This window comes from Rhinoderma darwinii, chromosome 6 (assembly GCF_050947455.1).
Source record: "Rhinoderma darwinii isolate aRhiDar2 chromosome 6, aRhiDar2.hap1, whole genome shotgun sequence".
NCBI lineage: Eukaryota > Metazoa > Chordata > Amphibia > Anura > Rhinodermatidae > Rhinoderma > Rhinoderma darwinii.
Window position 1 is genome coordinate 32,361,455 of NC_134692.1, and position 24,375 is coordinate 32,385,829.

Sequence of the window (24,375 nt, forward strand, 5' to 3'; positions counted from 1 at the left end):
GAATGAATCAAGACGTAGCAATGAATGTCGTCCATGCAGGATAATATGCACAGAAATCAATTTAGCCATCGTCGGTCTGCCCTGAGCAGATGAGTAGACGTGTTGTGACCCATGACCTTCTGGGGTCAGCACATTGTCCGCAGGTTACTTCTATATACAAGTCAGTGATTGTTCTTTGTTTATTTATGGAGATTTTAATTTGACACAACACATATTAAATCTTGAGTCCTGCAGTCTCCTGTCGGGACTTAAGCGATAGATTCAATAATGGCAGAACTTTTCAAGGTTTTATTAAAAATTAGTTCACTGTTTTATATTGTTTCCGAAAAAAGTACTTTCACTACCAGCAGATGTATTTTGTCAGCAATTTTCCTAACTTTTATCCACCCAACTCTCCAAATTCTCTTGGTTTTTGAAGACTGAAGCACTAAGTAGGGATTTTAATTAGGGAGGGGCTTTGTATGACATCATCTCAATCACACAGAATTATGGGTGATGTCATCACAGGATAAGTAATTTCCAATTATGGCTTTAAGTGGACTAATGACCTCTGGCATCTTAAAGTCACCCGATACATGAAACAAGTCTATTCAGGGACATATAATCCTTCATATTAGATATAGTTCTTTGAGTAGTTTATTGAAGTCTATAGTATCATCCAGTATATATCCAATACATTGAAGCATTGTTCTGTAGGTTTACTAAAAGGGCAATTCAGAGGTTTCAAAGGTCAAAGTGTTTTTTACTCTTTTGTAAATGTTTGTATTCTTCTGTTCTGTTCTGTTCACATCTCTGCTATAAATTCTATTTTTCTGTTCCATCATAGGTGAAATAAACGGAATTCAACGCTGTGATAAATCCGTCACATGACGGACACTAACAGGGCTCGATGGACCCTCTTGACTTTAATGGATTCTATCCAATTTCCTTTGACGTGTCTGTCTTTTTACTGGAGAATATATTTTCTTCTGACATTTTTTACTTAACTGATCAGGAAAAAACTTGTCTCGTCCTCCTCTGTCAAGTTAGTTATGTCTCTTACTGAAAGAGTTATAGTAAAAAAATAGTTAAGCAGCACAGCTACAGTGGTGGGTGCAAACCTCCTGGGTTGAGGCTAAGAACCCTTGTAGATAAAAAAAAAAGAGACAACACTCCAAGGAAATAGGTGAAAAAGGTGATGTGTTTTAATCACCCCACAGGCAGGCAATGTTTCGATCCGACTCAATCGGATCTTTGTCAAGCCTTGACAAAGATCCGATTGAGTCGGCTCGAAACGTTGCCTGCCTGTGGGGTGATTAAAACACATCACCTTTTTCACCTATTTCCTTGGAGTGTTGTCTCTTTTTTTTTTAATTTTTTTACTGAAAGAGTTAAGTATACATTTAGACCTGTCAAAGAAAAAAAAAGCTAAGAAAATCTTCAATTTACCTAAAAAAAAAAAAGATTTGTCAAACATATGCCTACTGTACAGATGTAGCCATCTTTATCTTGATTTTTTTTTTTGCGCATTAAATACACAGATTCAAGGAACTTTAACTTGACTTTTTCAATGGCTTTTGATGTGTGATATTACCCGTGGGACTGATCACCCATCTTTCCCTCTAAACCTGAACAAGCTCACAAACTTACACAGCGAAAGGTGGTTGGAGGATGCTGCATAACTAGACAGATTTGTCTCCCTGGGAAAGCTTGTATAACACCCACTGTAGAAGTGCAATATTAGCCATATTCATTGTCATCCAACTTTCCCAGAAACAGATACAACCTAAATACTTGACAAAAGAGAACATAAAATGGGGCCATTAAAAAAAAAAGAAAAATCGAGGCACTCACCGACAGTGGAAATTAATTTCTTTATTCAAGATCTTTTTGTCTATTCGATGTGGAGCAAGCCTATGTAGGCTTGCTCCACATCGAATAGATCAAAACATCTTGAATAAAGAAATTAATTTCCACTGTCGGTGATTGCCTTGATTCCTTCTATTTTTTAACTCAAGTTTTTGATGTGTTTTTGAAGTCGAGGAGCACCCCGTGGGCATGTACGTTGCCGAAATCCATCAATGTTAATAGTGGCATTTGGGAATCTCCATTCTATAGTAATACGTGTCTGAATTGGCAGTGCCAGAACTTTTCTTCCTCCTCTTTGAATAAAATGGGGAAATTGTTGAAAACAGTAGAACAATTAGGACAATAGTACATAGAACGATTGAATAACAAATACTCAATAATAGCAACATTTACAGGACACATTTTTACTATTTCCCAATTTCTAAACAAAATCTGTTTGGTAACAGACACCTTCGGCTGTAATGACAAATTACACTGTAAATACTCATTATCCAGTGCATCAATGTGAATAGTAGAAGTCATCTGTTTAACCTCTGTGTCAACCAAATGAGGTAAAACGCCCACAATGAACAATTAAGCAAAGCAAAAAAACTAAAAGAACTGGGAACAAAAAAAATATGCACACCGATATCCGGCAGACAGCACCCCGTGCCACGTTATTGCTGCAGGGTGTAAACATGTGACCCTACACATTAGACCTATTGCCCTTTACAATTCCACCCAAGGCAAATCCTCCAAACATTAGGATGTCCCATAGAAAGTCAATCTGAGCTTCCTACTTACAACCTACACATCCCTGTCAATTAACGGGTTTATATTGTTTAGTTTAGGAAAGGTGCAATTCTTGTTTCCACCTATAGGGGCAGCAATGCTACATTCTGCATTCTGGAGCACCGAGTACACTCTCCTGTGTAAGGACACATTTTATTTTTTGCTACGCAATGTTTCACTAATGACGGACTCATAAAATGACACATTGAGAGATAAAAATGTTTTTAATAAAAATACTCTTTATTTTAAATAGTGGTAACATATTCCGCAGCGATTTATATATATATATATATATTTATATATATATATATATACACATACATTTAAACACACATACATATAGTCAAATATTACTGGTCTGGCACGCATTGCTCCAGAAATCATGTATAAAATTGTCTTGAATTGGATTAATGTGAAAGTCCCCTGTTTATTTGTTTGTTTCCAGTAGGCGGGACAGGTCGTGCGGCTGGCTTTTATCCATTTTACAGGGGTTTAGGGGGAAAGCACAAATGGCAGAATAGATTACATTTATTAGCCTACCTCAATATTCAGGGGCAGGAAAACTGTGCGCTTACTCTATCACACTGGAGACAATATTCGTACATCAGCACCATCATCTGGATATAATATCAACCAATAGATGTAATCTACCCAGTTGCTACCATATGTCCCTTGGATCCCCAATGAAATGGATAAAGGTTTGATGCCCCTTAATGCCAGCAACACAACCAGGACCCACATTCTGCCACCAACGCCAGAAAGCATTTATGTGTATGTATGTATGTATGTATGTATGTATGTATGTGTACGTTTGTAAGTACAGTATGCATGTGTGTCATCTGATAATTCAGAATTTCACCACCCTGACAGTCCCAAGGGTGCTGAATTATTGGAATTTTACTGTCTATATCCTGCGTGTTTTACTGTGTGTATATATATATATATATATTTATTCATTTATTAGTTATATATTAGTTTCAATATATTACCTGCACTGCTGGTAAATAAAGTTTCTTGAAGTACGATAAAATACTCCTTGATTTATTCTGCTTTACTGACAAGGATGGTGTACAGGGATAAAAATATATATATATATATATATATATATATATATATATATATATATATATATTAATCAGATAAGAAATAACATGTAAATGTTTCATGTTTCCATATTAGCTGCTTCACAAACTCAAATGTGGCACTTCGTGGTTTAACCAGATATTGGAAGTTAATCTAAACTTCCAATAAACGGAATATTTCTCTTTACAGGTTACTTCTTAGCACTTGTCGGGCACTATGTAGGAAACATATTGTTCAGAGACACCATAATAATACATTACAACTTCTCTGCTCCCTAAATCTTGGTTTGTAGATTTCTGAGAGCTAACGGTGAAGAATTAGACGAGACAGGGAGATCTCGCCGGGTGAACACACAGACATAGTCCATAAGTGATATACATGGTATGTCTGTGCAGTGTTCCCATCTGATAATTTAATTGGATCTTGGTCATAAGCACAAGAAATAAGATTACAGGGTACCACTTATTTTAGATATATATATATATATACATATATATATTCTCTGCTAATAATATCAGGACAGATGTCACCATGATGATCTCAAGAACAAAGAGTTCATCAAATCTGTAGAGCTCAATCAACATCACTTCCAGCAATGAATTACATGCACTGTGTGGGTGAAGGGACTTTGTCTGAAGAAAAAAATAAATTAGTGTCTGCAATCCTGAATCCTTCATCATTTTATTACTTAACAGCTTTGATGTGTCAGTTTTCTGAAAGATCCTTAATCTTTTCAGGAAAACGAGGAGAAACTCATTTTGTAGAAATTTTGCATAATTAATACACTCAATGAGGATTTGTGTAATTGTTTTTCTTTTAATCACTCTAACAATTCTCAACAGATTCTAGAGTCTAGAAGAACAGAGGTATCATGGAAGTCAAAGCATAAGTCCACATCTGCACTTCTCTCTAAATCAACATACCGAAGATATATATATATATATACTTATTGTTTTAATAAGAAAAAAAATAAATTAAAGGTCAGATGTGACCACTAAAGCACTACAATATTGTGTTGGTCACAATAGTGGCCACAAAACTTTAGTTCTGGAGATTAAAAACTGTATTGTGTAGAATATTCATCTCCGAGCAACAATATGTTTTTCATTTTAATGTATTACCGTACTTCATTTTTTTAATACCTCTATATAGCTAGCCCTTTTGTGGCATATATATATAATAAAATTACGACTTATTAGTTCATTTATTTTTAGGTTTAAAATAATTTTTAATGATCCCTTTTCTTACCAACTAATGAAAATGTTAGTCCCTGATAAAAAAACAAACAATCACATTGCCTTTATAGAGCTGATATGTATTATTTTTGTGTCCGCTATAAAAATAAGAGCAAAGGAAAGAAAATTTTACTTGTTGTTTTTAGATGGAAAAATAGATCTTCTATAAAATATCTGCCAAGTACAAGTTTGCATCTGAGGTGTATTGAACTAATATTCATTGCTTGATTTTGAAACGGAGTCATCATACTATTAAAGGGGACCTGTTAGCAGTTATGAAGCAGAGAAAATTATGTTTAATACCCCCGGGGTGCCGATCACAAGTGCCACTGAGGCGGGACTTGATGTGCAAGTGCTCCTCCACTACATGCTGCAAGCCTTTGTTCTGAGTGACGGCTATAGCAGTCTCCTGATTGGTCGCTAGAGCCGTCACTCAGAGCAGAGTGTGACACTTGCGATTGTCGCGCTAGGGGAATCAGACATTGGTTTCTTGGTCATGCAACTTGCAAGGTAAAATGCTCTTTCCCCCCTCTCCTTTATCAACCTGTCAGCAGTTTTGAGACCTTAAAACTGCTGACAGATTCCCTTTAAGTCCTAAGTCAGATGTGGCCATGATATATCTAGTCTAGCATATATTCCGTAAAGCCTCTACACACTTAACTTCAGACAACATAGATATGATTCTGGGGGATAGATTATCAAGAATAGGATTTGGGGTGTTTCAGAACACCCCAACACAATAGCAAAATTTGGCTTTTGTTGCCATGACGTTGCACCTGCAAGAAGGAGGAGTCAAAACTCTGGTCTTAAATGCTATATATACATATATGTAGGATGATTCTCCTTCTATTAAAATAATCACCATCATTAAGAAAAATGGAAATACCATTGTATGAAGTCCCGGAATGCTATACAAAGTTCATCTTTATCTGGTTATACTGGACCCGTGCAGTCACTGCAGAGATAACCCTGAGCTGTGAAGAAAACACAGTCCTCGCTGTACTTGTCCACAGTACATTTTTTTTTTTTAATGGATTACCCCCACTTTTTTCACAACAGTGTCTTTCTCATATGGCGCTGAATGCAAACTTTGTGCAGTGACAGGTGAAGGTCTAGGTATGCATAAGGCTGCCAGATCCAATCAGAGGAGACTAGAAGCAGCCTCCTTCAGGGGCCCTCTAGGGACGTGTCTCTGAATTAAAAACCGGTAGGGGTCATTAACCCCACTGCCCTGAGTCCTGGGAGTGGATAGTATTTTTTTTTTTGGTTTTATTTAATCCCAACTTGTCAACTTCACTCAAATGGCAGTCATTAGAAATCATAAACTTTAAAAAAAGATTACAAAAATTGACATCTCTAGTATATTCCCAACAAAGAGAAATAAACAAATAGTAGTGCAGTTTTTAGGAACAAGCCTTTAAAGTACACAAATGTTTACAGAAAGGATTCGACTAACCTCAGGAAGCTCACCACCCGCATTGTAAGTATGCTTATTGTTACTTTGTGCAGTAAGCCGGGTTTCTGGATCTTTTGTATCAAGAATAAATAAAAACATTTAAAAAAAGTGGAAAAAAAAAATAGTGGATATTAAAGCGTAATTCCACCTTCAATCTAAATCCAAATTGAATGAAATATCCTAAAACATACACTGTTACAGGGGTTTATTTACTTGGGGTTCAGAAGAGGCAGAACACCTCCGTCTGGTTCATGAACCATGGTCAAGAAATGTTTTTTTATTGCAGCAGAGCAAAGGCAGCCATATGGAGATAATCGCCAGTCAAAGCATCTATACCATCAGCAGAAATGGATCACTCTTGACTTGTATGTTAAAGGGAACGTATCCTGTATTTAATTATAGTTTCATTCAATATATTTAAGTATATAGATGATAAATAATGTGTTTTGTCTTTATTCTTAAATGCTGTAGCTATTTATTTCCTATTTGTAAAACTGTTCATGGGGCGGCCATATTGGAGACACACACTTGCTTGCTGTACTTCCTGTGTAGTCAGTACAGCAGGATGTGCGCGCTTTATGGCAGCTGAAATTAATGGGACAGAGAAGATGCATTTAGAACTTCCATCTATATTCTTATTAATTTTCTATGGGGATGCCGGAGATAGCCAACGCGATTTCTGGTATGTCCATAAAAAACGAATGGAGCGGTGGCCGAGAATGCACAGTAGTGCTCTATTCATATGGGGCGCACAGTATTGGCCAGGTAAGCTCATTCTTGGGATCGGTGGAGATCCCAGTGGTCGGACCCCCACAATCAGATATTTATCATCTAACCTGTGGATAGATGATAAATGTTGATTATGGGAAAACCCCTTTAAATTTGGTCAGAAAAAAAACCTGTGTAAGGCCTCATGCCTATGGCTGTCTTTTTTTTGTTTTTTTGCAGGCGGAAAAATCTGAGTCAAAATTCTTTCATGAATTTTGAGGCAGATTTTGACCTGCCGACAGAACATTTGCTGTTTTTTTTGCTGCATTTTCTGGCCGCGGGCAAATACCGCAATCTCTGCTTTCCATTGACGTTCATGATAGGTCAGACGGAAACGGCCGAAGAAAGGGCATGTCACTTCTTTTTCCCGCAAGAAGTTTTTACCACTAATTTCAAGTGTTTTTAGGCGCTGTTTACGGCACGGTTTCCGCATCAAAAACAGCGCCAAAATACTCTGTGTGAACGTACCCTTACAAATCCATGTTGTACGTATCCTTGTATATAAAGTTTTTTTTTCAACGGATTCCATTTGAATCCAGGTGAAAAGAAAATTGTAGCATGCTCCCATGCATGCCATGCAGGATTTTGCTTCTATGGGGAGAAGCATGTATAGTGCCTATGGCTCTGTATAGCTCCATGTGCTGCTTTACAGGGTCCGTTCAGGCGCCTTTCCAGGTGCATGGATCTATAGGTGTTTAAACCATATGCTTTCTTAATCTTTTTCGTACAGAACCCAACACAAAATAACTTAGCCCAAGCCTCTCCTCGGAACATCAACATTTTTTTTCCCAAATTGCTTCACTAAACAAGATACTCACACAGGCACCAGCCATGACTTCAGCCAGGAACGGAATTGCACCATCTCGCTGAGTAAACTTGTCTCGAACAAAATCATTAACCTACATAAAGAAGGGAAATTGTGACATAAGTAAACAAAATGACAACATTCACTGAACATCTCCCGAGCTGCGCATTCTTCCACCAGATTATTGGCAGCGCTGCTCTTTTATAAAACAGACATAACAATTTATAATGCTATCTATAAACAAGAACCACTACATGATGTGATCTGCTTTTCACGCTCCCATAATGGGCTCCGCAGGCCTATCTCGTAGCCGGAGAACTGACAAAGCACACGACTGGTTTCTCTTTTTTCACTTTATATAACAAATGAAAGCCAATAAGCAAGTGAATTTAGAGAAATAGGCGAAATTATAGACTGTGGGACACCAAACTTTGCAAACATATGTCTGCTATTGTCAACTTCAAAGGGATACCAGAGCCGAAACCCAATTTTGTTATTACAAGAAAAATGATCCACGACAAAGAAATATATGGCGTTTTATTATATGATGATACACAGATTTATTTTGGAATTATTTTGACTTTTGAGGGATGATTTTATATTTTTCGTGTCTTCCAAGTGCTGAAGATGAATAGTTACTGATTTGTGAGAGCAGATTCTACAGATGTATATTAAAAGATTTAGTGATCATGGTTGGATTTGTACATGCAACATATGTCCAGTGGCTAAACAATTATTACTACAAGATGTACCGTTACTTATTAAATTTATGATCTGAAGATTCAACTGGAGAGATTTATTGTGAATTCAGAATTGCTTTAAATTACAAAAAAAGACACAGGTTTAGGTGTCCCACGGTGTGTTAGACAGGGATATGTTCTGCAAATGTCTACACTGTAAATACAAAAATAAGAATACTACTGGGAGGTCACAAAACAACATAAAAAAAGCATTGAAACATAATCACAATTTGGCTTCATCATACAATTGCATTAATATAAAATCTGATAATCCGAAACACAATGATGGGGATCTATGGAGTCCTGTGTTAAACCCCCAAGCCAAACATTTCCTTCTTCTCTGACATATTAAGCATCGTGATACTAGATAATGTTAGCTTTGCTCAGTTTCTGATGCAAATCCTTATTTGCAATTTGCATATTTCTAGGTTGGATTTTCAGTTAAGAATGCCAAAAGTCACCTACCGTCAGTTTAATAGCCTTTTCAGGTGCAACTCCTACAAGCTGAGGTAGCAAACCTACACAAGGAGCAGAAGGGAAAACATTTTAGAATTCTGAATATACTATATATTTACTACTAGATTACCACCAATTCCCAACATCCATCCCAAAATTCTTATATGTCAGGTTTACAGCAAAGACCTGTAAAGTTAAACATTTCAATACAAGAATTTCATAACTCCAGACTCTGTTCACATAGGAATTATTCGATTCCATAGTTCTGCTCTGTAAAACTAGCAGAACAACAAAAATTACAACATTGACTGATGGACCCCATTGACTATAAAGAGGCCTGTCGGTTTTTGTCATTTTGTAGCCATATTAGGCATTTTGTGTTCTTTGCTGCACAGGAAATGGTCAATGGTAATAATTTTATTGCCCACAAAAATCAGTGTCCTCTGCCCAATAACGCAACCAATGTATAAATAGAACAGAAAAAGACCTGAAAATATGCAAGAGTCTGACTGTTTGGTCTTCGTTCTAGTGGTTGCCCAGTTTAGAAACCCATTTTCAAATACCCTATATGGGAATTCTGATTTAATGGAGACAAATCTCCCATTTAGGCACCTCATATAGCTACGAAGTGTGTCTCTCGCTGTTGATTACCTGGCACCTCTTTGAATTACAGACAGCTCAGTGATTTCAATGGGAACTGTGTAATGCTTAATTTCCCCTTAGGTGGCACTGTAGAGAAATTTAGCAGTTACTGCCGGGTTCCCTCACAGATTATATCTGAGAAATGAAGCTTCAAGCTCAGGGCACCTGTGATTAGCTTGTGAGCGGGGGGACCCTTCTACCGAGAAGATATTCTCCACAGTGAACAACCCCTTTAAAAACACTGGATAGTTTCTCAATTAAGCGTGATCAGTGCACGCTTAAACTGGCTGTACACACAAGGAAGCTGTTGGCCTAAGCATTTATGCACATGGCCATATTACACTCCGTTTTATATGGAGCAATAATAGGGCTCCCTCAAAAGTGCATGAGTTCTCTACTGTACCTTTGTATGTAAGCCAACGAAGAGGTGGTATAAAGTTAGAAATGTCTAGATACGCCAAATGTATAATCCAGCATGAGCCACTGTGATAAATTCTAAGCTGTCTAAATTTAAGATAGTATTAGTAAATCTGTCCCATAGAGTCCGTAAAATTCTCCATGCATTGCCATTAGGGTGGCTCTGCCGTGTGCATGAGCCCTTACACTCGTTTGGTCTACCATTTTCTCTCCCAACCTCCGCAAGAAAATGCAGACTCCGTTTGCTTGTTAAAGGGGTTGTCTCGGAACAGACATCTATGGCATATTCACAGGATATGCAATAAATGTCTGATAGATGCGTGTCCTACTTCTGGGACTTGCACCTATTTCAAGAATTGGGAGTCCCCCGACCCCATTCTTGCCGGGTGACCCAGCCGCTGCATCCAGGGAGTGAAGGTGGTCTGGTTCCAGAAACAACATAGCTTGCTGTGCTATGCTGTTTCAGTAACTCGCATAGAAGTGAATGGGAGTTACGGAAACATTATAGCAAAGTGAATTACGTCGTTTCTGTAACTGCCAAGTTAAGCAAACAGCTTATTCCACTGTGCTATGCTGTTTCCATAACTCCCATTAACCTCTATGGGAGTTACGGAAAAAGAGTAGCTAAGCTGTTTTCGGAACCCAACCACCTTCACAGCCTGGATGCTCCAGCCGGCTCACTAGGCAGGAATGGGCTCAGAGGATTCCTATTCTTGAAATAGGTGCTGGTCCCAGAGGTATCCTGCGCATATGCCATAAATGTCGGTCGTGAGGCAACCCATTTAAATCCTCATTTACATCAATATCTGGTTTTGGGGGACAGTTGGATCTGGGATTCATCAACATTAATTTAATGTGCATGGGAAGCATTAGGGTATATTCACACAGACCTCCCTATTATATTATTACAGTTCTTACAAAAAAATGAGAACGTGTGGATCCAGAAGAAAGCCTTTACACATTTGTACAGATGTAACAAGGATCAAAAATTTAGAAATGCACCATTTGTGCATGTAGCCAATGGGTACAGGATTTATGTGTATGATGATAATCTCTGTACAGCGCTGCGGAATAAGTTGAGGATAGATAAGCAACAGGAATAAATAAGTAATAGCAAAACTTTATAATCAACACATGAGGTTGTGTGCCCCTAAAGTGCCACTTAAAAAAAAAGTTACTCATTCATTTGCATTTACAGCAAGTTCCTATTATACTTCTAAATATTCTAATCCATCAGTACAATAAACGCTGACTTTTAGGACATCTAGTAAATTTTTTGCCTATGACGCAGCAAGCACAGCCTGCCCTAAATGGTCTGTGTTACCGATTGTGATAACAGAAGTCTATGAGGAAATTGCTGTAAATGCAATTCCCTAATATACAAGGTTAGGTTCACCTTTGTTCTATGCAAAAAGAGTTTTACGCTGTTTTGAGTTTTGGTTTTTTTACTCATAAAACATCTAATACGTCACTGTTAATAATAATCATGATGTTTGTGCTGGCAGTGAGAGGCAATTAATCCAATCAAATAATGCTTCCATGCTGTCTTCCCATAAAATGTAAATATTCACATTCATAGAATATTACAGGCATTGCTCTACTATAGAAAAGTAACACAATTAAGTCTAAAAGATTTATTCAAACAGCAAGAAATGTGTTTTTGAATTATATACACAGCAAAAAGCAACAACACTCCATGGATTAATTAACTTTAATAATATTCAATCATAGCTCAATAAAATTCAATCATTTTAGGTTTTAGAAAGGTAAGAAACTGGGAAAATTGTACGGTTTTTTTCACATCATTTAACAATGCACAAGTCATTAATAGTATCGACACAATTATTCCCCTAATAAATAGGCTACCTGTAGCCTAATGTGAATTGAAAGAGATATTCCAGGGAGCAAATAGAGGGCAGTATCACAATAGAACAACATTGTAGAATTCATCCAGAACTACCGGGTTCGTGAATATAATGCCGGTCCTACTCCCAATAATCTCTTCTCCACGCCCACTTTTGGTTGGTATACCACAGGCTCTAAGCCTAAGGCATTGGCTAACTAATCAACTCTTTTAGTTTTCAAGATCAGCTATACACAGATGATACTCAAATATCTCTGCTCCCTACCTAGACATGCTACTAGCTTGATTGTCAGCCAGCTCCTGCTTCATATCTTCCCGCTTTGTGAAACTAAGCATGAACATAACTGAGCTCGCCAAATATCCCAATCACAATCAGCTCTCACACCTGAAATATCTTTATCAGTTAACAACACCCCCCTATCCCGCTGTACACAAGCACGTTACCAAGGGTTAACATTTAACTCAGCCTTCACATTAGCCTTTTATCCACACTCCGACTATCTCCTGTTGTCCACAACTCAAACACATTTTCTGTATCCTACCACAATGTTAGATAATGCACATATAACACTTCCGTATGACTCATCTACCTCTTTTCTTGTTCCTCTAATGCCTCCCCCTCTCTCATTCTCTACCCTGACTGACAATCACACAAAGATTTGAATTCCCAATCCTCAATTACCTATAAAACCATATCCAATTCTGCTCTGTTCCACATTTTTCTCTAATTCACAGATACCACCCCACACCCTACCAAATGACTAACACTCTAATCACCTCCTTGCACTCCCGCATACAAGAGTTCTGTCGTGCCTCGTCTCTTCCGGAATTTACTCCCTCATTCCATCCTACTTTCTCCAATCCCCAAACTCACAACGAAAATTTAGGCTGTGTTCACATCAGCATTGGTTTCCGTTGAGGGATTCCGTCTGACCTTTCCGTCGGAGGAACCCCTCAACGGAGTTGCTATTGATTCCGTAAAAAAAAACGGAAACCGAACACAACGGTGACAAACGGAAACCATAAGCAACGGAAGCATTACTATTGAAATCAATGGTAATGCAAACGGAACCTATGGTTTCCGTTTGCCTTTTTGTTGAGGGGTTCCTCCGACGGAAAGGTCCAACGAAACCCCTCAAAGCAAACCAATGCTGAGGTGCACAGGCCCTTACCTTTTACAATAAGCTTTTAACCTGGCCTAAAGTGTCCACCAACTGCCATTCCAATTGCCATTACCTGACATGTTTAGAGCTGCTTGCCCCATTCCCTGACCTTTATATCTATTCCTTATAGACTGTAAGCTCGTATTAGCAGGACTCCTACCTAATGGCTCTTATGAACACGTTTTCATTTGTCTGCACCAAACTTTCTTTTGTAATTTTTATAATCGGATACCCCAACACTGTGTTATGATAAGCAGCATGGAAGATGATGAAGCTATACACCATTCAGCCAACACATTAAAACCACCTGCCTAATATTGTGTAGGTTCCCACTCGTGCCACCAAAACATCTCTGACCCATTAAGACCTCTGAAGGTCTCCTGTGGTATCTGGCGCCAAGGCATTAGCAGCAGATCATTTAAGTCCTGTAAGTTGCAAGTTTGGACCTCCATGGTCCAGTTCTGAGGCTCACATGCATATTGTAGGCCCTTTCAGAAACATAGTGTAACGACAGTGGTCGCTGACCACGAGCGCCTTCCATCCAGTCGACGCCCTTCTCTCCAGAGATGTCTGCACATACGGCCGTCCTGTTCCACAGTGACCGCCAGGGTGCGCTCGCGAGCTCAGTCCAGACTTAAGAAGCCAAAGCGCACGCAGGTGGGAGATTGAGCTGATTGCTCCCAGAGCACCCTGGGCTATAAGAAGGGCTGTGCCCCTCCCTGCAATGCCTGAGCGTTGTTTGTCGTATTCCAAAGTTTGTCTATGCAAATGGTCTCCTAGTGTTTTGCAGTTCCCAGTGTTCCCTGTACCTGTATCCTGTGCTATCTTGGTCAAGTGCCGTGCTGAGCTGTAGTCGTGCTGTGCTGTATTCCACGCCTGTCCTGCTACTCCATGCCTGACGTCTACTTGCTGCCTAGTCCCAGCCGAGCCTGCCTTGCTACTGTCCGAGCTGCCACAGGCACACTATACGAACTATAGACTGTGACCTGCGCCCTGTTGGTCAGCTGCCATACCGTCAAGGCGGTACGGCCCAGTGGGTCCACGAACCCGAAGTGACAGTACGCTCAGGCCATGGACCCCGCTGGTCGATCCAAGACCAAGATGACGTCGCAAGAGATGCGGACGGATATGCTAGACCTCCGGTCTCGACAGGACCAACTCCTCTAGGCCTTAAACATTATCGCACGTCGGCAGGAGGCGCTAGCTGCCGTTCCTCCTCCTATACCTCCTGGCAGTGTTGATCCCCGTTTCTCTTTACCACTTCCTGACCTCTATGATGGAGACGCAGGGACTGGTCGTGGATTTTTGAACCAGTGCCAGATCCACTTCAGCCTGTATGCAAGGGCATTTTCGTCTGATGGCGCAAGGGTCGCTTTCATCATCTCTCTCCTCACTGGCAAGGCCCTTGCATGGGCGAATCCTATCTGGGAGAAACAAGGACCAGAGACCTGTGACTTCCAGGGGTTCCTCCAGACATTTTGCACGGTGTATGAGGAGCCTGGACGAGTCTCGTCTGCAGCGGCTTCCTTGCTGAACCTACACCAAGGAGACACCTTCGTGGACGAGTACGCCATCCACTTCCGCACCCTGGCGGGAGAACTGCTGTGGACAATGAGGCCCTGCTGGCTACATTCTGGCAGGGACTGTCTCCTAAGATTAAGGACGAACTTGCCGCTCGAGATCTACAGTCTACCCTGGATGACCTCATCCTTCTGGCCACCTGGATTGATATAAGGATCCGAGAATGGCTCCAAAAAGCTTGTCAGGAGGGAGGTCTTCCTAGTCCAGTCTCTACCTTGCAGGGACCCCTGCTGTCCTCTGATGCCGACCCTCCTAAGAAGTCTGTGAGGATGGACCAGTGTAAGCTTTTTACCCAGTAGAGACAACGCAGACGCACTTCGGGACTCTGTCTATATTGCGGCATCGGAGGCCATCTTGTGTGTCTGTGTCCCCAAAAGCCCACAAGCCTAGGGTTGGTAGGAGAGACAACCTTGGGTAAAGAAGGACTTCCCTCTAAATTATCCATCCCCGTGACCATAGTGTCCGGGGAGAAAACACATCGGGTCTCTGAATATCTGGACTCTGGATCCGCTGCTAATTTCATTCGTCGGGACCTGGTGGATAGTCTCCAATTGCCCACTACCCCTCTGGAGAGGCCGTTGGTGGTTGCATCTGTGAATGGACTACCTCTGCCAGACCCAGTTATTGCTGTGACCAACCCGCTGAGGCTCCAAGTAGGAGCTCTCCACTCCGAGCTCCTCTCGTTCTTTGTCTTGTCCAAAGCCGTTAACCCCGTGCTGCTGGGCCTGCCTTGGCTCCGCCTACATGCCCCAGTCCTGGACTGGAACTCTGGAGAAGTTCTCCAGTGGGGCCCAGAGTGTCACAACCGTTGCCTGCTACAGATTAGTTCGGCTCAGCCTCCTGTGTCTCAGTCATTGGCAGGATTACCTGGTCATTATGCTGTAGTCTTACTCCCCGGCAGGAGCCGGGTGTCATTTCCGTGGCTGCGGGCGGTCAGGTTCACTCTCCTCCTGACGGCCGCAGCCATGGGTCTGCGAGCACTGGCCCCAGTCCCCTCCTCAGGAGACGCCAATGCTCACTTCCACTAACCTCGGCCAGGTCCCAAAGCGTGCATGCTCGTGCCCACTCTTAAAAGGGGCAGCGCGCGCACGGGACTTTAATGTGTAATCAGCCCATGAGTGCCCTGGACTTTAAGAGGGGCCCAGCCCCTTGCTTCGATGCCTGAGCGTTGTTTGTCGTATCCTAGTTTGTCTAAGCTAATGGTCTCCAAGTGTTTTCCAGTTCCCAGTGTTCCCTGTTCCTGTATCCTGTGCTATCCTGGTCAAGTGCCGTGCTGTGCTGTAGTCGTGCTGTGCTGTATTCCACACCTGTCCTGCTACTCCACGCCTGACGTCTACCTGTTGCCTAGTCCCAGCCGAGCCTGCCTTGCTACTGTCCGAGCTGCCACAGGTACACTATACGAACTATAGACTGTAACCTGCGCCCTGTTGGCCAGCTGCCATACCGTCAAGGCGGTACCGCCCAGTGGGTCCACGAACCCAACGTGACACATAGCATGTGTGTTCTAACCTCAGTCTTAACCCAAATGTGTGTTCTAGCCGCAGTCTCAACCCCATTGCAAATCTGTGTTAAAAAGAAACTACTGCTATCCATCAATGGGCCTTGGTGTCCATGACCATGTCGGCCGGTTACCGTTTGTCCTTCCTTGGACTACTTTTGGATTATACTAACCACCGCATACCGGCAACACCTCACAAGACTGGACGTTTTGGAGATGCTCTGACCCAGTCGTCTAGACATCACAATTTGGCCCTTGTCAGAGTCGCTCAGATCCTTACACTTGCCAATTTTTCCTGCTTTCAACACATCAACTTCAAGAACTGACTGTTCATCTAATTCCTAAAATATCCCACCCCTTGTCAGGTGCCATTGTAACAAAATAATCAATGTTACTCACTTCACTAGTCAGTGATATCAATGTTATGGATGATGGGTGTAGTAACAGTAGGAGGAAAGTTAGAGTGGAAAAATTTACAGTTTTATGAAATCGTATATATGTCCTCTGCTTTTGCATATATTTTATACCTAACATTTTTGTTTCTTTTAACTTCTTCTCGACATCCGCCGTGTATATACAGCGGAGGTCTGGTGGGGGAATATGGAGCGTGCTCCATAGAATGAGTGTGTCGGCAGTATCTTACAGTGGGTACTTCAGTGTAACGAGCGGGATCCAGACCGTTTTAACCTCTTAGATGCCGCGGTCTATAGCCTCTGCGGCATCTAAGACATCAAAATGAGTGGGCCAGCCCCATCTGACGTGCCATTGCCCCCCCCTCCCCCCCGCAAAACGATCGCGGGGTGCTGAAGGTCGTCATGGCATCCCGGGGGCCTAATGGAGGCTCTCAGGTCTGCAATCTTTGTACACATATTAGGGCTTAATAGGTGCCCGTCAGGATCACGATATACTGCAATAAATTAGTATTGCAATATAGCGTCTAAGCGATCCAAAGATAGCCAGTTCAAGTTCCCTAGGGGGACTAGTAGAAAAAAGTTAAATACAGTTAAATACATTTTTTTCCTATATAAAAAAAAGTCAAATATTAAAAGTAAAAAAAAAAAAACAACCCCCAAAAGAAATGTAAACTAAATAAAACATAACTAGTATCACCACATCCATAAAAGACATTATTTTACCCGCATGGTGAATGCAGTAAAAAAAAAAAAAATAATTAAATTGAAAAGCCTGAATTTCTGTTTTTTGGTCACCTCATCTCCCACATGAATGGAATAAAAAGTGATCAAAAATTCTCATGTTCCCCAAAATGGTATCAACAGAATCTATTAAAAATGTTATGATTCTCAGAATATGGCGACACAAAACAAATTTTATATTTGACATCTATTTTTTTTCTTAGTAAAAGTAGTAAAACTATAAACATTTTGTATCGCTGCAATCATATTGTCCCAAGTTAACATGTCGTTTTAACCGCACGTAAAAATTAACCCCCCCAAAAAATGGAGAAAATCGCTGCTTTTTTCCTATTCCACCGAACAAAGAATTTTTTTTCCAGTTTCCTAATAAATTATATGGTACAAAAAATGGTGCCATTAAAAAGTACAACTCGTTCCACAAAAATCAAGCCCTCATACGGCTATGTTGACGTCAAAATAAAAAAACAAAGTTATGGCTTTTGAAAGGTGGGGAGGAAAAAACAAAAACGAAAATCCGAAAAATGGCTGCGACAGGAAGGGGTTAAAACAAAGTGTAACATTAGATGAAAGGAACCAGTGTAAACACACTTTTTTCCCTAGTTCTGCTTGTAGTGGTATTTTACGGCAACGGTCACATATAATACATCGTGCTGATCACTTCATCTTTTAAAAGAAACAAAAATCATTAAAATTATTATTTTTTCTTTATTATTGCAAACCTCATTCTTAGATTCGTGCCATACCACTAAGATTTAATATCCCTCATAATTAAATAGCCATAAACTTATTTTAGGCGTACACCCATATCATCTATGTGAAAGGGTAACATAACAATACAACTTCATATGCCATTTAGCATTTGGAAACAACTGGGCACTGTAATGGCTGCCGTAAGTGGTTGTCATTCAGCATTGGTAAAAGACTGGAATAATTTCAAGAATATCAAAATTATACACCATACGGGTGTACTTCAACTAAATGTACATAAAATATTCTAAATGTCAACAAGTGCAGAAAACACCAACGCAGCTCCATTGTCGTAGCCAGCACAGGCCTCAGTTGTGGGCTAGTTGAAGACAGCACTTCAAAAGGGGTGACACAACTCTGTCACTGAATTTTCGTATAAATGTTAATTTTCTTATGTAAACATTTGAAATAAAGCTTTTATTCGGTGACCACAACCAAAGCGAGCCATACATTAGTGATTTCAGGTGGCTGTTTTCTGAACCATTTGTCGTTCATGGTTGGTCTGTAACTTTTTGAGCAAAAACGACATAAATTTCAAAAAAATTGCAGATTGATCTCTGCCTTGATCTGTGGCCTGGTCTGTGATCCTAATGATGGCACGCATCGTTTGGCATAGACAACAAAAAAAAAACAACTCACTACAAGAGTAGAGAGCCTTCAGGAAAAAATGGAAAAGTAAAATCTTAACTCAGTATTTGGCTTCTGATTTTGAGAAATCTTACATTCTATTGCGGTAATGTGCTGGAAACAGGTGCTGGATTATTAGACCTTCTGGATTATCAAACGTTGGATTAACAAAACGTCATCATACTAGCATCTTGTTAATGTAAGAGGTCTACAAGATTATATATATATATATATATATATATATATATATATATATATATATATATACACACACACATATATATACACATATATATATATATATATAATTATTTTTTTTCTGTCAATTATACACACTTTTACTAAAGTAAAATATGCTTAGAAATTACACAATGATCTATATTCATATATTGATAAAGACGCACATAAATGATAAATATTTGAAGAACACATGGCAGGAGAGTTTAAAACTTTTTTTTTTGTTTTTTTTAAATCAAACTTGAAAAATAGTCAGAATGAACTACTCAGGGACCCAACCAATTTCATAGCATGTGTGTTCTTGTGTTCTAACCTCCGTCTCAACCCCATTGCAGATGTTTGTTAAATAGAAACGTTTCTGACGTCGTACCACATGGAGAGCAGCTATTCTGTGTTCAGAGAGCTCCCTGATTGCTGGTTGTCTTTATAGTTGAATTATATGGAAGAGCATTCTCTGTACACCACTGCAGAATTGGATAGCGATATATATATATATATATATATATATAGGGCAATAAATAAAAATTAGCGTTAACACAAAAACATCCAACATCCATAAATTTGCATATATTTAAAAATAAGTTTGAACGGACTCAGACCATACACACATGTACACATTATCATGATCATGATCTAGAGGTGTAACTAGGCTTTCCTTCAGCAGGAGAAAAGATTCAGTTTTCTGCCCTAGTTCTGTACCTAAAGACCCTGGCGAAGGCACAGTGGCTTGTCCCCTCCTCAGAATGAAGCCACCTTGGCGATCTGCTGATTGCAGTAGGTGTGACTTCTTTAACCCTTGGTGATTAGCTGTTATTGAAGGGGGCCACTGATCTTCGCTGCAGGGTAAATGTAGTATTACATGGGTCCCAGTCATACATTATTGCACTGGCTCATAGAGTCGCCCCCGAGCGAGTGAAACCCCCTTCCTGATGTCTGTATGCCCTAAATAATTCTGCTAAATTGTGTTGATTCAAAAAACAGATAGGAGTTGTCCTAAATGGGGTTAGAGAGGATTATCAATTTTTCCCATCCAAAAAAATGGAATATTCATTTGTTATTGCTGACAACCTATATTGCTCCAAGAATAGACTTCTTAAGACTGTAAGATTGTGCTGCTATATCAGTTAGCACGTTTTGAATTTCATCACACAATTTTCAGCCCTGCCGTAATTCATAAAGCAGAGTAAAAATTAATATAGAAATATCCTATGCTTGAATGTACATAGTGTTCGGCATTGTTGTAAGACACATTCGGCTGCTTTAAAGCCTACTATAAATGGCGGCGTCTCGATATAAGTCTGGGCTAGATAGTGATGATGTAAAAAGCTGCCTTCACGCTACGTTCAGGAGATCTGGGAGTTAGAAAGGACCCTAGTAGGGAGAAGGATAACACTGCCAAAAATATTTTCTTAAAGGGGTTGTCCGAGATATATTTTTATTTTAAAGTTAAACACACAATGCACACATTAAGTATTCCCTAATATACTTACCTGTGCAATCTTGCTTCTGTTCTCCGTTCTGGCAGCTCTTTTCTGCCGATCACATGTCTTCTGACGTCACGTTTTCTTCCTCCTCCACTGTCGTGTCGTGTCCCGATCACATGGTCTCGCCACAGCGAGACCTCGGATGGGACACGACACGTCACTGGAGACGTGACGTTTCTGCGCGTGCCCGCCCGCCCAGCCTATGCATCTTTTCACTGTGAACGCGCCTATGCGTGTTCACAGTGAAAAAAGTGAAGAGGGACGGCACCCGCGGACTAGAGAGGTACAGTGGCATCTGTACTTTTAGTTCTTCCCCTATCAAAGCCTACACATAGTAGGCTTTGATAGGGAATTATACAACACTATGCAGAACACGGGTCGCATGCAGCCCTTGAGGCTGTTATCTGCGGCCCGCGGGACACCGTGCACTGTTTAACAACTGGTTCCCGACCGCTGGCTGTATTTTTACGGCCAGCGGTCAGGGTCCTTAAAACCCGAGCCATAGACTTTCTACGGCTCGGGTTTTAACTTGCTGCCCGCGCGATCGGGCAGCTGAATGTCGGGTCTCCGGCTGTCAGTGACTGCCGGGGACCCTGAGGAGAGGATAGAAGCAGCTTTAGCTGCTTCTGTCTTCTCCGATGTCTTTTTACATAGCGCTCAATGAACGCTGTGTATAGGAATAGAGACAGCAGCAGCGGCGCTGTCTCTATTCCTCCCGGTGATCATGTGATCACATGTGGTCACATGATCACCGGGTGCCGTTACTGACAGACTGCTGCTGGGTCTTACTAGACCCAGCACAGCCCTATTAGTGACAATCGTCACTATGAGAGGGCTGATTTCCCCTGTAACTGGGGCTGCTGTGCAGCTCCAGTTACAGTGGAAAAACATGTAAAAGAAAGAAAAAAAATATATAAAGTTCCCCAAAGGTCTTTTCTGACCTTTGGGGGACAGACCATAGTAAAAAAAAAATAGTAAAGTAAAGTGCAAAAAAAAATACAATAATAAATACACATAAAATACCCACCCCAAAAAAATACCGTTCCCCCCGCCAATCATTGTTGTAACGCTAGCGCTGACCCAATTACCCTAATATAGACATGTAATATATAAAAATTTACAGTAGACAATGACGATCACAAATAAAAGGTCTATTTTAGGGTAAAACTATGTTATTACGCAAAAAAAAAAATAGCTGAAACGTAAAAAAGCTTTTTTTTTTACTATTATTTTCAAACTTTATGAAAGAAAATTCTAAAATGGCAAAAAAGGTGTGTATAAAAACGATAAAAAATGAAACCTGTATTGTCTACGGAAAAAACGTCGCAAAAATCACGTCGTTAGCCCAACAAATAAAAAAGTTATAGCCATTTAACGAACACGTGCTAAAAATGGCTAAACGGTGTCTGGTCCTGAAGGCGCAAAATAGCCCGGACATGAACTGGATAAGATCTTCTGGGGTCCTGTATCTAAGCCTACATTGTTAGGGTATGTTCACACGAGGGCGTCCATAACTGCTGAAATTACGGGGATGTTTCCGCCTGTTTTTTTTTAAGCGGAAACAGCGTAGCAAAACTTGTAAAAAACGGCCCGAAAATGCGTACCATTGATTTCAATGGGAGGCGTCGGCATCTTTTTCCCGCGAGCAGTAAAACTGCCTCGTGGGAAAAAGAAGCGACATGCTCCATCTTCGGGCGTTTACGCCTCTGACCTCCCATTGAATTCAATGGGAGGCAGAGAAAGCGTATTTCCGTTGTTTTATGCCCGCGGCACTCAATTGCCGTGGGCGAAAAACATGACGGAAAACGACGCGAAAAACGCAGCAAAAAAAGCCGCAAAAACAAGGCCAAAAAGGCTACGATAAACGCCGCGAAAAACATCGCAAATAAAGCCGCGAAAAACGCCACGAAAGACGCAACGAAAAACGCAGAAAAAAAAACGCAAACAGCGACGCAAAAAAAAGAGGCGAAAAAGGACGCAAAAAAGGCTACGATAAACGTCACGGAAAACATCGCGGAAAAAGCCGCAAACAAAGAGGCAAAGAACGCCGCGAAAAACTACTGGGAAAACGCCACGAAAGACGCAACGAAAAACGCAGCAAAAATAGCCGCAAACAACGATGCAAAAAAAGAAACGATACGAAAAAGGCTACGATAAACGCAACGGAAAACACAGCAAAAAAAGACGCAAACAAACAAGCAAAAAACGCCAAGATAAACTAAGCGAAAACCGGCCCGAACAAAGCGGCAAACAAAACCGCAAACAAAGCCGCAAACAGCGCACAAAAAACTCCGGGAATAATGACGCAAAAATCAACGTGCAGGGAGAGGTAAATCTGCCTCAAACTTCAAGACGGAATTTTGAGGCAGATATTCCTCCGGCAAAAAAACTCTGTGTGAACATAGCCTTAGTGGAGAGAGACATGAGATAGAAGAGGGTGGACGAGGGTGAGGGTGGACGAGGGTGAGGGTGGACGAGGGTGAGGGAGACACGAAGAGGTTTATAGACCTGAAAAGAGAAAGAAAACATAAATGTGAAAAACATAATGGGGAGGAGAACATTTGCTCATCATCCTTCAAGAATGTCAGCAAGGAGACAAGTGCAGTGAAGGAGGTCAGCGGGGAGGAGCAAGGACAGCTCACATGAACTCTTGGAAGGTACGTGCACGCTCATTGCAGCCTGCAATGAGCGTGCACGGGAAAAAAGTTTCATAACAAGGAAAGATCAACAAACCAGAGCTGAACTGCATGTAAACAAGCTGTGCTAAATTCAAAGCAGAAATGTGCGAAGTAGAATTTTTTTTTCAAATAATGCTTTATTTAGGTTGTCTGTATAAGGGGTAATGTATGACAGAGTTTTTGAAAAAATGTTGGTATCTCGGACAACCCCTTTAAGGAATATTTATCTTCTCTGTTCAAAATATAGTAGATAGAGAAATCTGGGAGCATATATACCATATGCCGAGATGAGTAAAAAATATGAAATATTAAAAGGTGTTGTCCAGAATTAGAAAAACGTGGCTGCTTTTTTCCAAACATAGCACCACACGTGTCCACATACTGTAAATGGTATTGCAGCTAAGCCTATTTCACTTCAATGCAAGTGAGCTGCAATACCACACACAGCCTATAAAGAGGTGTTGCACTTTTTTTGGGTAGAAAGTAGCCATGTTTTTTAATCCTCCACAATCCTTCTGAAAAAAATGGTGCAAATTCAACTTTTTGAAAAAGAAAAAAACTTATCTGGCCATTGTATATCAGCAAAAAATAAAAGAAGATTGCTATGTGTCCTACATAAAAGGAACAAACAGTACAATGTAGTCATAAAAGGCAGGTGACTTAGAAAGGGCAGTGGGACAGGTGTTTTGATGGTCTTACCACAATAGCTTTTTAGATGTATGATAGTCTTTTGACACCCAATCTTGAAGCCCTTTATCATTATTAATTTAGAGCAGCACCAACATGTCTCCAACCTAAAGGCTCGCCAGAGCTATGGGGCCATTGGCTCTGCACCATTTAAGATCAGATGTGTAAGTCAATTCCAAAATACGTATAGGTTGAAGGCCTACTCAAAGAGGATATACAGAATGCAGTTGTCACAGCTGTGGGGTATGTGGCCCCACTGGGCTGCTCCGCCGTAGCGTAGTAGCAGCTGGTCAAATGAGAGTCAATAATAGCCTTTAGAACAAGAGTACCTGGGTAGATTACTTGTGCCAGATAAGGCTTGTGCCGGACTATCGGAAGCTAGCTTGTGCCGGACTATCGGAAGCTGGCTTGTGCTGGACAACAGGACTTGTTTC

At 40.6% G+C, this 24,375-nt stretch overlaps 1 protein-coding gene across 2 annotated transcripts in view; it reads right to left on the minus strand.

Moving 5' to 3' along the window:
• The window catches only part of SLC25A12 (solute carrier family 25 member 12), a 132,853-nt gene that overhangs the window by 13,636 nt on the left and 94,842 nt on the right, over nucleotides 1-24,375 (minus strand). For both annotated transcript variants that reach the window (XM_075829454.1, XM_075829452.1), the window contains exons 12-13: nucleotides 9,172-9,224; nucleotides 7,980-8,060 (exon numbers count right to left, since the gene is read on the minus strand). In XM_075829454.1, the coding sequence (XP_075685569.1) occupies nucleotides 7,980-8,060; nucleotides 9,172-9,224 (134 nt within the window). The remainder of the gene's footprint in view (nucleotides 1-7,979; nucleotides 8,061-9,171; nucleotides 9,225-24,375) is intronic.